Source organism: Gigantopelta aegis, chromosome 5, assembly GCF_016097555.1.
Source record: "Gigantopelta aegis isolate Gae_Host chromosome 5, Gae_host_genome, whole genome shotgun sequence".
NCBI lineage: Eukaryota > Metazoa > Mollusca > Gastropoda > Neomphalida > Peltospiridae > Gigantopelta > Gigantopelta aegis.
This window is the reverse complement of record NC_054703.1, coordinates 27,458,033-27,476,142: the sequence shown is the minus strand read 5'-3', so window position 1 is coordinate 27,476,142 and position 18,110 is coordinate 27,458,033. Positions and strand designations below refer to the sequence as shown.

General features: G+C 40.7%; 1 protein-coding gene across 2 annotated transcripts in view; it reads left to right on the top strand.

Annotated features, from left to right (window-relative positions):
* Window positions 1-5,513: 5,513 nt before the first annotated feature.
* The window catches only part of LOC121373551, a 62,786-nt gene continuing 50,189 nt past the window's right edge, over window positions 5,514-18,110 (top strand). The window contains exons 1-2 of one of the 2 annotated variants that reach the window (XM_041500228.1): window positions 5,514-5,644; window positions 16,454-17,021. In XM_041500228.1, the coding sequence (XP_041356162.1) occupies window positions 16,518-17,021 (504 nt within the window). In that variant the 5' untranslated portion in view covers window positions 5,514-5,644; window positions 16,454-16,517. Of the gene's footprint in view, window positions 5,645-10,082; window positions 10,197-16,453; window positions 17,022-18,110 lie in introns of those variants that run through there. The other variant, XM_041500227.1, reaches the window with a different exon arrangement.

Here is an 18,110-nt window from a genome sequence, read left to right as displayed (position 1 = left end):
CGATTTACCCCGCAACGGGCACATGCGCAGTGGAATGTGACAGAGGTCTATTGAAAGGACATTTCAGTCTTTTCAAAATATACCTGACCACCCTTTCAGCACCTTGTTCGCTACTGGTTTATACGGATCCAGTATTCTTTGGAAAATAATAACTCTTAATTAAACGATCTGGAGTCTAATAATTTATCTTGTAGAAAAAAGCATTACGCATGCTATCATGCTAATGAAGATAAGATTAATAGTCTTAGCTTTAACTACTTTTGCTTGACACATGCTAATACCCAATAAGTGTGAAAATTTATGATAACGAGAAGTCAAAACTCGAGTTAAGTCGTGCATCATTGAGACTCTGTATAACCCTTTCCTTGCTGGTATAAATTATTTTAAATATTTCCGGTGAGTGTAAGTTATGTTAAATATTTAGCATGATACAAATGTTTAATTCAAATATGGAGCGCACTGGAAATTTATGATAATGAGAAGTCAAAACAAGACCATAAATTACTTAAATTATTCCCGTTGAGTTTCAGTTATTTTGAATATTTAGTATGATAGTGGGGATACTGATATAGATGATTAATTCAAATAAGGAACTCAATGAAAATTGATGATAATGAGAAGTCGAAACTCAAGTTAAGCCGTGTATCATTGAGACTATAATTTATAGAAAATATTTCCGGTGAGTTTCAGTTATTTTAAATATTTAGTATGGAGTATGGAATTCAAATATGGAGTTTGCGCAGGAAGATGTCACATTGGGAAGCATTTGCAAACAGCGGCAAAGAGTTAATTAAAGGGACATTCCCGAGTTTGCTACATTGTAAGATATTTCCGACTAATAAAATATTTCTACGATTAAACTTACACATTAAATTGATTTTCTTGTTTAGAATATCTTATGTGTTTCTGGTCGTCTTAATATTTGTAAGAAGCCCAAACTAGATTTTGTCTTCAAATAATTTCGTACGTACGAACAAAAATATTTTAGGAAATAAAATGAAATTTAACCTAGTACAAATATTAGAACGACCAGAAACACGTTTAATATACAGTCACTAATATTGTAACCAGACAAATATATTTGATATGTAATTACAATCGTTAAAAAGTTTCTGTTAGTCGATAACATCTTAAAAATTGCAGCAAACTCAAGAATGTCCCTTTAACTCATTTAAAGGGACGGTCCCGAGTTTTCTGCCATTGTAACATGTTTCCGACAAATTGTTATTAATAGCTTAAACAATTGTTTGTTTAAAGACACCATTAGAGAACATTGGTCTATTAATCATCAACTATTGGATGTCAAACATTTGGCAATTTAGGGCAAACCCGCTACCTTTTCCCGTTATTAGCATGTAAAAAGTACTCTCTGTCTGTCTGTCTCTGTCTGTCTGTCTGTGTGTCTCTCTGTCTCTCTCTGTCTCTCTCTCTCTCTCTCTCTCTCTCTATCCAGAGACCGGACCCGGGATGGACATGCCTGAAACCTTAGTGGTATAGGAGTATGTAAAGAGTACTCCTCTCTCTCTCTCTCTCTCTCTCTCTCTCTCTCTCTCTCTCTCTCTCTCTCTCTCTCTCTCTCATCTCTCTCTCTCTCTCTCTCTCTCTCTCTCTCTCTGTCCTCTCTCCCTCTCCCTCTCTCTCTCTCTCTCTCTCTCTCTCTCTCTCTCTCTCTCTCTCTCTCTCTCTCTCTCTCTCTCTCTCTCTCTCTCTCTCTCTCTCTCTCTCTCTATTCAGAGACCGGATCCGGGATGCACATGCACGAAACCTTAGTGGTATAGGGGCACGTAAAGATACTCTAAGTCCTAGGTCAAAGATATTAATCAATATAAAACCCTGACGCATATTCTGAGGAACCGACATACAGCTTTTTCGGTATTGGTGGTGTAGAGGTTAAGTTATTCGACTTAAAGGGACAGACCCTAGTTTTTGTTTTTTTAAACACACTAAGGCATATTTTTCACTATTAAAGCTGTTTATGATCACTGAAATCAAACATTACTTATATTTTATTGTTTAGATTATCCATTTTCGTACAACCAAAGTGTTGCTGGTCATCCTGGTGTTTCTAATACCACAAAATGCATTTTCCCATATTTGTAAAAACGCACGTGCGTCTGAGAAGTAACGGTTATGGAATCGCGTTTTAGTCTATTTTTAAGGGTATTTCAACGTCACAGATTCTTGTTTCACTCTGTTGTATCCAAATTTGTCACAGGTTTGTAAATTAACCAGACTTAGTGTCCATTGTTATGGGTTGAAACTAGGGTCTAGGCGAAAGAAATGCCTTAGTGTTTAAAAACTAGGGTATGTCCCTTTAAGGCTGGTAGGCAATGGGTATGAAATGTTAAAGGCCGAAGGAGTAGGTGTATGACAACTACATCAACTCCCCTTCCATTAACAACTAACAACAAACCATTAAACCGTTGTCCTGAACAGACAGCCCAAACAACTGAGATGTGTGATGTGGTCGCCCAAGACAGCGTGTTTGAACTTTAAATGCATATCGGCACGAAAAATGGTAAAACAAATATATTGTATTATATGGTCTATTTGGGTCGGGATAAGTTTGGACAGCATCAGTGGAATAGTAAGTCTAGTCCAGATTTCAGAATATCACACGCTGTTTGCGTTTCATTATCTGTTGCCTACAGAAAACAAACAAAACAAACAAACAAACAACACAAACTAAAACACCCCACCCCCAAAATACGAAATACAGCACACACCCCAACCAAAAAAAAAAAAAAAAAATAAAAAAAAAAAAAAAAAAAACCAATAATAAAAATAACAACCTCAACAACCAAAATATGATTCTTCTTGTAACAGGAAAAAAAAGGTTTCAACAAAAGTAAAGTCTTATATAGCTTGTATGGTTTTATTCAGCACATTTCATATAATATATAGAGAGAGCGAATGACCTTACCTGTTCGTCACTTAACCAAACGTATGCCTTGGTCTTTGCTCTTAACCAAACTATACCGTGACTACCTTGTTAGTTTGTGGTTTATATGTATCCAGCGATCTTTGGCAAGTAATGAATTTCAATTAAACAACCTGGAGGCTAATAATTAATCTTGAAAATAATGCCACGCTAATGGAGATAATGACAAAAGGCTTGAGTTAAACTATTGGTGCTTGCCACGCCGTAAAGAAATAACAAACATAGTGAACATTAATAATAAATAATTAGACGTGTCATTTGTATAATTACTAATAATAAAAACTTAGAAATGTTTTTTAAAACAGCAACAGATTCTAACTAATTGGAAGGTGGTTGGACGTAGCCCAGTGGTAAAGCGCTCGCGGTCGGTATGGGATCGATCCCCGTCAGTGGGCCCATTGGGCTATTTTTCGCTCCAGCCAGTGCACCACGACTGGTATATCAAAGGCAGTGGTTTGTGCTATCCTGTCTGTGGGATAGTACATATAAAAGAACCCTTGCTGCTAATCGAAAAGAGTAGCCCATGAAGTGGCGACAGCGGGTTTCCTCTCTCAATATATGTGTGGTCCTTAATCATATGTCCGACGCCATATAACCGTAAATAAAATGTGTTGAGTGCGTCGTTAAATAAAACATTTCCTTTCCTATTTATTGTTCCAGCCAGTGCACCACGACTGGTATGTCAAAGGCAGTGGTATGTGCTATCATGTTTGTAGGATTGTGCATATAAAATAGCCCTTGCTACTAATGAAAAAATAAATGTTGTGGGTTTCCTCTCTATAAATGTGTCAAAATGACCATATGTTTGACATCCCATAGTCGATAATTAATAAATCAACGTACTCTACTGGTGTCGTTAAACAAAGCAAACTTTCTTCTTCATCTTTTCCCTTTTCTCACAAAAACGACAGCGGGTTTCCTCCCTAAATATCTGTGTGGTCCTCAACCATATGTCCGACGCCCTATAACCATAAATAAAATATGTTGAGAGCGTCGTTAAATGAAACATTTCATTAATTTTCACGGACAATTATAATACTCTTTAATGATACACGAGACTGAATACACGTGACACGCGCCATGCCTATAGGACCAATATTCGAATTCCCCAAAATTGCATTATACATGACATTTAATGTCATTTCCCCAATACAACCTAAAACCTCCAGATATTCGAACGGTATCTTTTAGTATATATCAAATAGCAAATTAGCGACGGAATACGGTAAACTGGAAAAAAATCGCGTGCGTATTAATTTCGCGTCATTCGCGCCCAACCACTATTAGTAGCAAGGAATCTTTTATATGCACTTTCTCACAGACAGAAAAACAAATACCACGGCTTTTGACCAGTTGTAGTGCACTGGTTGTAACGGGGGGAAAATCCACTCAGTTGAATGGATCCACCGAGGTGATTCGATCCTGCGACGCAAGCACCGTAGGCGAGCACTCAACCGACTTGAGCTAATAATGTCCCGCTGCGTGTGTTTACAGGATAGTGAAGATTTAATGCCAGATCAGTTTCACACACACACACACACACACACACACACACACACACACACACACACACATGTAGCGAAAAATAAATGATGATTTTCTTCGTTTAAGAGTAGTTCAAAAGCTGAATAGCCTATTAGTTTTGTATTTCTTCCATCTCTCTCGCTCGCTCTCTCTCTCTCTCTCGCTCTCTCTCTCTCTCTCTCTCTCTCTCTCTCTCTCTCTCTCTCTCTCTCTCTCTCTCTCTCTCTCTCTCTCAACCTCGATGTGGTGTGTATACTGGATTCATATAGTGTATGCTGTATTTGGTGTACACTTTATGCACGTGGTGTATATTATGTGTACGTAGTGCATGGGATGTACAATATATACACAAATTATACACTAGATACTGGGGAAAACTCTTTAAGTGTATGAGATATACAACATTTACATAAACGATACCTTACATGATGAAAGTTAAAAGTCAAAGTTTGTTTTGTTTAACGACACCACTAGAGTGCGCAGGTTAATTGATCAGCGGCTGCTGGATGTCAAACATTTGCTAATTGTAGACGGAGTCTCTAGAGGAAACCCGCTACATTGTTTCATCCCACAGGCAAGATATCACATACCACGACAAATACCAACAAACTAACAAACAAAACGAAACCACAACAAACAAACAAAAAGACACAACAAACTAAAAAAAAATACAAAAATACAAGCAACCCCCCCAAAAAACCCCAACAACACGTTTTGAAAAAGAAAAAGAAAAAAAAGTTTTAAAAATTAAATAAAAAAGAAAAAAGTATAGTTTTTAACAAAGTAACGTTCGCTCTGCCCCTCCCACGAACAGGTCTTCGTAATTTGTTTACTTATTTATTTATTTAATTATTTAATTAATTAATTAATTAATTTAATTTATTTATTTTTAATAAAGTTGAGTTGAGTTGGCCCCAAAATTTAGTCTATCTCCGCCCGCAATATATTGTTGATGGGCCATAGTGCAATAACTGACGCAAGACGACATACACACTTTGAACCCTGGCTTAGTGTCACGGCAGGTAGACTGGTGTAATGTGAGGATTTATTTATAACACGTACTCGTGATCTAACCGTCCAAAAGATACGTGATACGATCCGCATTTTAGATCTTGTCAAGAGCTCCACTTTCGGGATAAAGAAAATGGCTTCGCCAGGTTTGACAAACAGTGCGAAGTGGTAAGTTATTATTAATTTTTTTCTGTGTGTGCGTAATGTACTGCTGTCAAAATACAAACAAAAGTGAGGTAGCAAATGTACATAAACAATATAGTCAAGGCGTAGAGAGCATAGTGTTTCTCTCTGCCTCTCTGTCTCTGTCTCTCTCTCTCTCTCGTTCGGTATCTGCATCGGTCTCTCTCTCTCTCTCTCTCTCTCTCTCTCTCTCTCTCTCTCTCTCTCTCTCTGTCGTTCAGTATCTGCATCTCTGTATGTCTGTCCGTCTCTCTCTCTCTCTCTCTCTCTCTCTCTCTCTCTCTCTCTCTCTCGTTCGGTATCTGCATCTCTCTGTCTATCTGTCCGTCTGTCTGTCTCTCTATCTCTTTCGGTCTCTGTCTCTCTCTCTCTCTCTCTCTCTCCCTCTCTCTCTCTCTCTCTCTCTCTCTCTCTCTCTCTCTCTCTCTCTCTCTCTCTCTCTCTCTCTCTCTCTCTCTCATGCTAACCCTGTAAGTTGAGTGTATTGGTGTGATATGTGTAAAGTACTCCACTATTCATCTCACTACAGGCGTGCACTCTACCGATCGGCTTAACGAATAGTTCTCACGTAAACAAGTGCACTGTTCTTGGGAATTGCACGGTTGTTAAACACCAGACCGATCCATTACAGGCGTTGCCCGGACACAAACTAAGGACACCGAGACAAAGAGATAATCCCCTTTTAGTGTCGTCGTCGTCGTAGTAGTAGTTTATTTACTTTAAGCCGTGTGGCTCATAAACATACAATTATATATATATATCTATATATATCTATATCTATCTATCTATCTACCTATATATATAACTGGTTCAACAAAGGCCATGGTTTGTGCTATCCTGCCTGTGGGAAGCGCAAATAAAAGATCCCTTGCTGCTAATCGGAAAGAGTAGCCCATGTAGTGGCGACAGCGGGTTTCCTCTCAAAATCTGTGTGGTCCTTAACCATATGTCTGACGCCATATAACCGTAAAATAAAATGTGTTGAGTGCGTCGTTAAATAAAACATTTCTATCTATCTATGTACATATATGTGTGGCCACCAGCAGCAGCAATCACTGCGCGACATCTCCTTGGCATAGACTGAATGAGTCTCTCAATCCGGGCACGTGGAATCCTAGCCCATTCTTCCTGCAGTGCATGTGACAGTTGCGGAAGCGTCAGGGGCTTCGGGTCACGCTGGCGTACACGTCTGTCCAGTTCGTCCCATAGGGTTGAGATCTGGCGATCTTGATGGCCATGGCAGCACATTAATGTTCTCATTCTGTAGGAAATCCATTGTTACACGTGCCGTATGCGGCCTGGCATTGTCCTGCTGAAATAGTGCTCTCTGTCGATCCAAAATGGGAAGCATGTGACGGCGAAGAATTTCATCCCGGTAGCGTACAGCTGTCAGGTTGCCTTGTACGAACAGAAGTTCACTTCTGCCGGTGTAAGAGATGACTTCCAAACATCATGACACTCCCTCCACCGAACCTGTAAACTTGGGCGACGCAGTTGTTGGCAAAACGTTCAATGCGGCGTCTGTAAACACGTTGTCGTCCATCACGTAGTTTTAGAAGGAAACGTGACTCGTCGCTGAACCATATTCGCCGCCAGTTTCCCAAATTCCACCCCTGTACATTCGTGCACCAGCAAACACGTAAATGTCGATGTTGACGTCTCCTAGCCCGTAAACCAGCTTCTCGAAGTCGGTTCCGAATGGTTTGAGCAGACACCCTTCTCAAACCAGGTATGCGTCCAGCAGTGTTCGTTGCTGTGGCAGTTCGGTGACGCAAGGGCAGAACCCGGATGTAGCGATCTTATGCTGCAGTTGTTATGCGAGGTCTTCCACTTCTGGGCCGTTCTTCAGCTGATTAAAACTGCTGGTACCTGTCCCAGATACGTGAAATGGTGCTCTGATGGACGTTCATGTGGCGTGCGACTGCTGACTGCGATTCACCTAACTGGAGGCGGCCTATTGCAATGTTTCGATTCGGCCGGTTTAGTCTTGGCATCTTTTAACTCGTCTACGTCGAAATAGAAATGAGGCATCATTTCGAGCAATGCATTTTTAAATACCCATCACTACACCAATCTTTTTCACGAGTTTCACGTGCATTCGCCAAAATCTGACCATTTCACGCCGATTTCCTGCAATTGTCGCGTTAAATTTGTTTTAGGGTGTATTTGTGGCATTTGAGCATGCTGATATGGTTATAACAGAGAGAAGCTAAAGTTTGTGATGTGTAAACGGGGAAATAACGTCGAAACTAATTTGAGCTTGTCTCGATAACCGTTACTTCTTAGACGAACGTGCGTTTTTAAAAACTAGGGTATTCTAAGTTTACGTGCTATATGTAGAGGCAGTCTTCCTAATTCTGTTAACAAAGCTGCATTCATTGTATCTTTTTTCACATTCAATATTATTTTACAAAAATTAGTATAAACATTTTCTACATCATGAGCTCGGTCAAAACCCCATACCTCGTAATATCTGAATGCTAAAGGACTTAGTACTCTCGAAAAATATTTATTCAGAGCAAATACTTTGTTAGACCATTAAATAGGTCAGTGGTCTGTGACAATATGCCTTTAATTTTTGTTGTATGACATATGGTTAGGGACCACAGAGATACTAAGAGAGGAAACCCGCAGCTGCAACTACATCAGTTACTCTTTTTTGCCTGCAGCAAGGGATCTTTTATATGCACCATCCCACATATTGGATAGTATATGTTACGGTTCACTGACGGGGATCGATCCTGGATCCATGGAGCATAATGCGGGCGCGTTACTACTTGGCCACGTATTGTGCCTAGTGAACTGAAACGTAACAAGGTCGTTTTCTAGCCTACCTTTCAAAAGACAAACTCGTGCGTGTGAATCACGAATGTTATGTCACATGATACTATAAATCGTTCAAGTTTTCTTGACAAAGAAAGGCGATTGTCGAATTTCGTTTTCCACTAGCACATGACAGATTGGGGTGGGGGTGGTTGGAGGGTGATGGCGAGGCGACACCACTTTTTGCAACAAAAGTTAAAAGTTAAAGTTTGTTTTGTTTAACGATACCACTGGAGCACATTGATTAATTAATCATTGGCTATTGGATGTCAGACATTTGGTAATTCTGACACGAAGTCATAATAGGAAACCTGCTACATTTTTTCTAATGCAGCAAGGGATCTTTTATATGCACTTTCCCACAGACAGGACAGCACACACCACGGCCTTTGTCCATTTGTGGTACACTATTTGGAACGAGAAAAAGCCAATCGGTTGAATGGATCCACCGAGGTGATTCGATCCTGCGACGCAAGCACCTCAAGCGAGCACTCAATCGACTATGCTGTTGACAACAAAGTCAACCCAACAACATTGGTTCTTTTTCATGTTTAGGGGCGGGACGTAGCCTAGTGGTAAAGCGCTCGCTCGATGCGCGGTCGGTTTGGGATCGATCCCCGTCGGTGGGCCCATTGGGCCATTTCTCGTTCCAGCCAGTGCACCACAACTGGTATACCAAATACCGTGATATGTGCTATCCTGTCTGTGGGATGGTGCATATAAAAAGATCCCTTGCTACTAATAAAAAAATGTAGCGGGTTTCCTCTCTAAGACTGTCAAAATGACCATATATTCGACACCCAATAGCCGATGATTAATAAATCAATGTTCTCTAGTGGTGTCGTTAAACAAAAAAAAAATTTCATCATATTTAATAGCAATATTCCACGTAAGCGGTGTCGTTGTGGACTCAGGAGACATATGGCACCCTGACCTTCCTATTTTAGTCAAGTAAATAAATGTTTTTAAAAAAGATGATATTTATTTTGTTTTGTTGTTGCTTTTTCAACGCCGTCAAACTACATGAATACGTGGTCAGTCTAGAAACAATCCCCGTCGGTGGGCCCAGACAGTGCACCACAACTGGTACATCAAAGGCCGTGGTATGTGATATCCTGTCTGTGGGATGGTGCATATAAAACATATCTTGCTACTAATGGACAAATATAGCGGGTTTCCTCTCTAAGACAGACAGGGTAGTACATACAACGGCCTTTGATATACCTTCCCCCTAAACAGTTATAATTTCATTATATACTAATTTTCATATTTTTTACGATCCCCCTCATGTCATTGGGGCTCCCTAAATCCAAATATACCCACACAAACCCGAGTTCTGCACGGATTGCTTTCGTATGCACCACGGGGTCTTTCTTGATTTACTTCCTGAATAAATTCTTCAGAGGAACGACAGTAGAGATAAGGGGGGGGGGGGGGGGGGGTTGTCTCATAAAGGAGGGCGACATTTCAACGCGGCTCTTTGGTTGTACCTGAACGTGAACGTGCAACAAGTATTGTTGTCACGAGACGGCAGGCGTGAATGCTTTTATATATATAAGAAGTAGGGCAGAATTTAACACAACATTTACCAGAAAGAAACGAAACGCAAGTCCAGGGGAAAGGAGTATAAACGCACCTACATACAAAGCCGGATTAAGGATATTTATTTTAAGGGTTTAAGGGAAAAGTTCGCATAGACCAACTCGTGTAAAAGGCAAGTCATTGATGTTTTTTATTGATTGATTGTTTTTAAGCTAGGAAAAAAGGCAGTTGAATATATTCAGGATCGGGCGTGTTCTCCCTGGATCTAGATATGTAGATATGTGTGTGTGCGTGCGCGTATGCGTGTGTGCGTATATATATATATATATATATATATATATATATGTGTGTGTGTGTGTGTGTGTGTGTGTGTGTGTGTGCACCTGTGCGTGTATGTATATATTATGTATTACTGATGGAAAGAAATAAGGGAACACATCGAATTGTAGACCGAATTCACAATTAGCGTAGTAATGTCTGTATTTCATATCAAGTTGTAATGTAGGATTGAATGTCTGTAGTGTTAAATGTGACGATATATTTTATGTCCCGATTGTATATTACATTTTGTATTTCACGCTTTTGTGAACAGTTCAATCGCCGATACTGACTTCATGCGCTACGTAGCCTAGTGGTAAAGCGCTCGCTCGATGCGCGGTCGGTCTGGGATCGGTCCTCGTCTGTGGAACCATTGGGCTATTTCTCGTTCCGGCCAATGCACCACGACTGGTATAACAAAGGCCGTGGTATGTACTACCCTGTCTGTAGGATGATGCATATAAAAGATCCCTTGCTGCTGATCGAAGGGAGTGGCCCATGAAGTGGCGACGGCGGGTTTCCTCTCTCAATATCTATGTGGTCCTTAACCATATGTCTGACGCCATATAACCGTAAATAAAATGTGTTGAGTGCGTCGTTAAATAAAACATTTCTTTCTTTTTTCGTGCTCTAAGTAACGATATATTTTATGTCAGATGTGCACACATATTATCATTTGATCTTTCTACGAAACAATTAAATCATTTACATCGTATGCAACTGATGCATATGCATATCTGTATCTAAATCATAAACGCATTGTAATCTTTGTTCTGATATGACATGTCACGCGCAAAATTTTCTATAGGAATGTCACGGGTGTATATAAAAATAGGACCTGGAAATTTTATCGTTTTGATAAAGAGGTAGTACGCACGAAATGTTAGATGGGGCCTCGTTTGGGAGAGAAAAGGTTGTTACAGTAAGCTGTTCTTTATCTCAGCAGTAACGATATCATAGCTGAGTGGAGAAGTATACTACTCAAAAGAATTTAAGGGTCAGACGATATTTTCGACATTATTTTCTGAATGTCAATTATATTAGCTAGACCATAATGTCACGCATGGTATTGTTCCATTTTGACGAAAGTGGGTCTAAGCAACCCATAAATGAATTAAAATCCACTGTCATTGACACTGTCGACTAGTTCTAATGGCGAAAACATGCTTACATTTGCACGTAAATTAGGGCGAAAGCGAAAGGTCTGCTAAGTGCCCATAACTTGCTTTTTCACAAAGCGCTTCATTTGCACGCTTTGCACGTGTATTCCATGTTCCCAATGCTGAATTTCCGTACAATTGGAGCTTGCGTTCGTGTACGGTGCACACTCCAAATTCGACAATAGTACGACTTCAACTGACTATCGAAGATCGAGGAAGGGCTATTGCTTGGCTTCAGGATGCCAATACGCAAAGAAATGTTGCTCTGAGACTTGGTGTCAGTCAGAATGTCGTTGGCCGACTGTGGCAACGGTACCAAGCAACGAATTCTGTTCGAAATCGTCCACGTTCGGGAAGACCCCGAAGCACTACAAATAGAGAGGACCGCTACATCACCAATATGGCTCTACGTCAACGCACAACCACTGCACGCCGATTATGTGACAATCTGCGGACTGCGACTGGAACTCGAGTGTCTGATCAAACCATATGCAATCGTCTGAGAGCCAATAATCTACGCTGCCGTCGCCAGGCTGTTCGACCACCACTCCTACCACGTCACAGAACGGCCAGACGTCACTGGTGCACGCTTCATCTGCGGTGGCAACGTGTTCAGTGGGGTCGAGTGATGTTCACTGATGAGTCCAGGTTTAGTCTCCAGTTCAACGACGGTCGGGTTCGTGTCTACAGACGTCCTGGGGAGCGCTTTGCTGACGTTAACTTTAGACAACGTCACCGGTTCGGTGGTGGCAGCGTCATGGTGTGGGGCGGCATCTCTATCCACCACAGGACCCCCCTCTATGTGGTGGATGGCAATCTGAATGGAATCCGCTATCTGAATGAGATTATCCGGCCGTTGGTTCTCCCAGGCCTTCAGCAGATTGGCGGCGGGGCAGTTCTGCAGGATGACAATGCCAAACCCCATCGCGCCAGGGTGGTAACGGACTTTCTCAGACAACAAGGTATCGCCAGGATGGATTGGCCAGCATATTCGCCTGACTTGGCCCCAATAGAGAGGCATGGGACGAATTAGGCAGGAGAATTCGAGATAACCATGCCCCTCCGGCCAACCTTCATGGCCTGGGTCAACTTCTTATGGCAGAGTGGCAGGCCATTCCCCAAGAGTTCTTCAGACGTCTGATCAACAGCATGAGGCAACGATGTGTCGAGTGTATTCGCGCCAGGGGTGGATTCACACACTATTAAACGAATGTTCTAATGTGTAAAATCCATGTTTGACAACCTTCAACTTTGACAGCATGTCATCTGACTTTCTTGTATACAGTGACGTTTATTTGTGTTTTTTTGTAAATATGGAACAATAAAAAAAAAATTTGGTGTAGTTTACATCATCAATCTAATACACTCTGAAAGTTATTTGGTTATACATTTTTGACCCTTAAATTCTTTTGAGTAGTATATTTTAGGAAGCAAAGGTATGTGTGCGGTAACAGTGATTTGCTAGCCTTTATGCCTTTGTGTATGCGCCTTTATGTGTAGCATAATCAACATCGGTGGTGTCGTGGTTAAGCCATCGGACACAAGGCTGGTAGGTACTGGGTTTGCAACCCCATACCAGCTCCCACCCTGAGCGAGGTTTAACAACTCTGTGGGTACGTGTAAGGCCAGTACACCCTCTTCTCTCTCACTAACCACTAATAACTAACCACTAACCAACTGTCCTGTACAGACAGCCCAGATAGCTGAGATAAGTGTCCAGGACAGCGTGCTTGAACCTTAATTGGATATAAACACGGAAATAAGTTGAAATGAATGAAAATATGTGTATGCTAAGGTATGTGTGTGGTAACAGTGATTTGCTTGCTTTATATGTCTTTATGCACCTTTATGTGTAGTATAACCGTATTCGGATATAAGGTTGGTATGTACTGGATTCGCAGCCCGGTATCGGCTTCCACCCAGAGCGAGTTTTATCGACATAATGGGTAGGTGTGAGACCACTACACCCTCTTCTCTCTCACTAATCACTAACCCACTGTCCTGGACAGACAGCTCAGATAGCTGAGATGTGTGCCCAGGACAGCGTACTTGAACCTTAATTGGCTATATATACACGAAATTAAGTTAAAATGAAAAACATATGTGTTTCACAATGATGTCGTGTTGCCCTAGGTGCCTGAGGTGCTTGCGTCAAAGGATCAAACGACCTCGATGAATCCATTCAACTGACTGGGTTTTTTTTTCTCGTTCCACCCAGTGAACTACAGTTGGTCAAGGGCCGTGGTATGTGCATTCTTGTCAGTGGGAAAGTGTATATAAATGATCCCTTGCTGCTAATGGGGAAAATGCAGTTTGGGATAGATCCCCCATCACTGGGCCCATTGGGCTATTTCTCGTTCCAGGCAGTGCGCCACAATTGGCATATCAAAGGTCGTGGTATGTGCTATCCTGTCTGTGGGATAGTGCATACAAATATCGCTTGCTACTAATGGAAAAGTGTAGCGGGTTTCCTCACTAAGACTATATGTACACAGAAACGATTTGCAGAACAAGGACGCAAGGCATTATTCTCAATATTGAATGTATGTAGGAACAATTTCTTCAATATCGAAACAATGCTTGCTGTTTTGATACATATATTAACTCTATCCTTAGTTATGGTGCTGAAGTTTGGGGCTTTCACTCGGGTCATGATGTTGAAAAAGTACATATACAATTTTGTAAAAGATTATTGGGTGTAAGAAAAGGAACGTGTAACGAATTTGTTTATAGCGAACTGGGACGGTTTCCACTTCAAATAACAAGAAAACTGAGAATGTTTAAATATTGGATAAAATTACGAAACACTACAAGTTGTATTCTAAGGGGTATATGAAGAAATGACACACTATAACGATAATTGGTTAATTAACATTAGGCACGAATTGTATTCACTTGGATTGAACTATATTTGGAATTTATCGTATATTGACGACAGTATTTACATTATAATCAAAAAAAGGATATTAGATACTTATAAGCAATTATGCTTCAGCAAAACAATGACAACGTCTAGAGGACTTTTATATCAACATTTATTAAATGAATTTAGATTACAAACATATTTAAGATTGCCAATGGAAACGCGTTATATGAAAGAAATATGTAAGATTAGAATATGCGCTCATAGATTAAATGTAGAATCTGGCAGGTATCGAAACATTGAACGATCAGAAAGAATATGTACTATGTGTACCACTAATGCTATAGAAGATGAATATCACTTTATAATAGAGTGTCCACAATACACTATTTGCGTTATAAATATATAGAAATGTATTATTATAAGCGGCCAAGTGTGTATTGTTCTATACAGTTATTAATCACCGGTAACAATAAGGAATTGAATAACCTAGGCAAATATTTAATGTAAACGAATACAATTAGAGATCGGTTAATGCAGGATAATAGTTAATGTAATAAATGTAACTTATATCACTTTATTTATCCATGATTATATATAAACCACACTCACTATTGTTTTGCACGTGTGTATTTTGTATAGCTATGTTGTATCATTTATGTTATGTGTTCAGCTGATGAGTTGTAAAGCTCAAGGCAAATAAAGAACTTGAACTTGAACTTGGATTGTCAAATGTTTGACACCCAGTAGCCAATGATTAATTAATCAATGTACTCTAGTGGTGTCGTTAAACAAAGCAAACTTTAACTTCATTGTTACCCTCTTATCTCTAGTCCGAGTAATTTGCCGTTCGAGAGTTAGAAATTTGTCCGCGCATGTAGTCTGCTGTTTGACTGTGATTATTTCATGGCAGACAGCTTTGAAGTAGCAACTATTTGACTGAAGATGATAGGGGAGAGCATGTAGTTTGTAAACATGTGTAATTTGTCGACATTGAAGACTTGTTTGTGGTAATTCCAGCCCATGCAAAAGTAGTGCTTTTTTGTATAAAATGGGTGTACTCCGGCCAGGTTTAGTGGGTGTGTTTGTTTAAACCAATATGCTGGGAGAAAGAGCTGGACAACAGGGGTTGTCCTTTTCAGGGTATGTGTCCCCCAGGCAGGCAAAGGTACATACAAAAATCCATGGGCCTGCTGATTTTTTTTTTTTTTTATTTTTTTTATTATTATTATGTTTTTTTTATCCCAGTGCCCCCTTTCCTTTCTCTACTTTGAATTCCATCTGATTTCTTCCCGATCTGGCAACTCCTCCTATCTTTCAACTTCTTTCGCTGTCCACCTCCACATCCCAGTCCTTGTCTCTCCAACCGCGACAGGTGCTTGTCTCTTGTGGCTATCTGTGCCACACACCTGTTCCCCATCAGCTTTTAGCTGTGGGCTTAGTCTGACCACTTCGGGGAGTGTTCAGTAGTTACTTCTGGCATTTTTAAGAGGCACTTGTAACCATCTACTATGCACCCCTACTACTGGCGGTCGTTAGTTAGTGCCGTGGGTCAGACCAGCTTTATTAGCGGCAGAGGACGAGGGTGCCAGGTGGGTGCAGGGATATACACAGAGACTGCACCCGTGGAGGAAGTTGAGACAGGTAGGCGATGGTGTGGACAGTTCAGAAGACAGAGTCGGAGGAAATTGACAGAAAGGGTCGAAACAGATTGAAATCGTGGGAGAAATTGGAAAGTTTTTTTTATATTAAGATAATGAGAATGATAGGCAGAGGGTGATAGATGAGAAAGATGAATGAATGTGTGAGCCAGCTTTGACGGGATTTGAACCACTGTCGTCAGCTTGATTGTCCAGCAGCTTATCCACTAGACCACGGAGCTCACTTGGGCCTGCTGATATTAATAAAAATGTTATAGCCACTAACGCTATATAGAAACATATAGCGTAATTAATTGTGATCAGTGGCCATTTGAACAGTTCTAATCGCTCTCTCTGTCTGAGATAATTCTATACCGAAAACACGGAATGTTTATCAATATTGTAATCATCCTCACCATTATTAGCATATTATGTTTATGTGTTGCAGGTAGCAATGGAGTCGATGACTGCCCTGTGACTCTGGCTGTATTTGTAACGGGGCCATATTTAGTATGCCTGGTCAACGCAGCGACTCTACCAGATCTGCAAACAACACAATGGGCTCCATTCCACAGCTTCCGTCTATAGAAGAGGCCATCATGTCTACTTCAGTGGCATCCACTTCCAACGTCAGCGCCACCTCGTCGCGAAGGGGCAAAACTCTTACGATATCAAGGAAAGAAACAATTGAATCAAAACGCGCTAAGAAATGGAATGCCAACGACAGTACCTCGCGCATCGCTCCGATGGTGAAGTGGTTCGTAGCTCTTACTCTTGGATTGAGTTTTCTGGCCTGTCTTGGCGCAAGCAAATTCTCCCTGATACGACTGACACAGAGTCTAAGAGATGCTTGCAAAGATCATAACAATGTCCAGATGAGGACAAGGGCGACCAGACGGTTTCTCATGTTGGTGATGACGATGGTGATCCCAGCGACTCTGAATTTCTTAAGAGCTGTTTGGATTGGTGGATCCAGAAGAGATTTGCCTTGGCCGAAGAAACGTGCAATCGTATTGGTAGATAGATATTAACTACAGTTATTTCTAACAAAACACAATTCTTAATATCGTATCAAAAGTATATTTTGAGAGAGAAATAGAGAGAGAGAGAGAGAGAGAGAGAGAGAGAGAGAGAGAGAGAGAGAGAGAGAGAGAGAGAGAGAGAGAGAGGGAGGTGTGTTTGTTTCGTTTTACGACACCACTAGAGCACATTGGTTTATTAATCATCAGCTATTGGATGTCAAATATTTAGGAAACCCGCTACATTTTCCCATTAGTTGCAAGGGATCTTTTATATACACCATCCCACAGACACAGAAAGAAAAAGATATACCCACCACCAGTTTCGGTGTATATATTTACGGGGGCGGGATCAAAGGCCGTGGTATGTGCTTTCCTGTCTGTGGGAAAGTGCATATAAAAAATCCCCTGCTGCATTAAGAAAAGGTAGCGGGTTTCTTCTATAGTCAGAATTACCAAATATTTGACATCCAATAGCCGAAGGGGCGAGAAGTAGCCCAGTGGTAAAGCGCTCGCTTGATGCGCGATCGCTCTGGGATCGATCCCATCGGTGGGCCCATTGGGCTATTTCTCGCTCCAGCCAGTGCACTACAACTGGTATATCAAAAGCCGTGGTATGTGCTGTCCTGTGTATGGGATGGCACATATAAAAGACCCCTTTCTGCTAATCGAAACGAATAGTCCATGGAGTGGCGACAGCGGGTTTCCTCTCTCAATATCTGTGTGGTTCTTAACCATGTGTCATATAACCGTAAATAGAATGTGTTGAATGCGTCGTTAAAGGGACATTCCTGAGTTTGCTGCAATTTTTAAGATGTTATCGACTAACAGAGACATTTTAACGATTGTAATTACATACCAAATATGTTTCTATGCATAAAATATTAGTGACTGTATATTAAACATGTTTCTGATCGTGCTAAAATTTTTACTAGGTTAAATTTCATTTTATTTCCTAAAATATTGTTTTTTTCGTACATACGAAATTATTTGAAGACAAAATCCAGTTTGAGCTTCTTACAAATATTAAGACGACCACAAACATATTGCATATAAAGACACTGATATTCTAAACAAGAAAATATA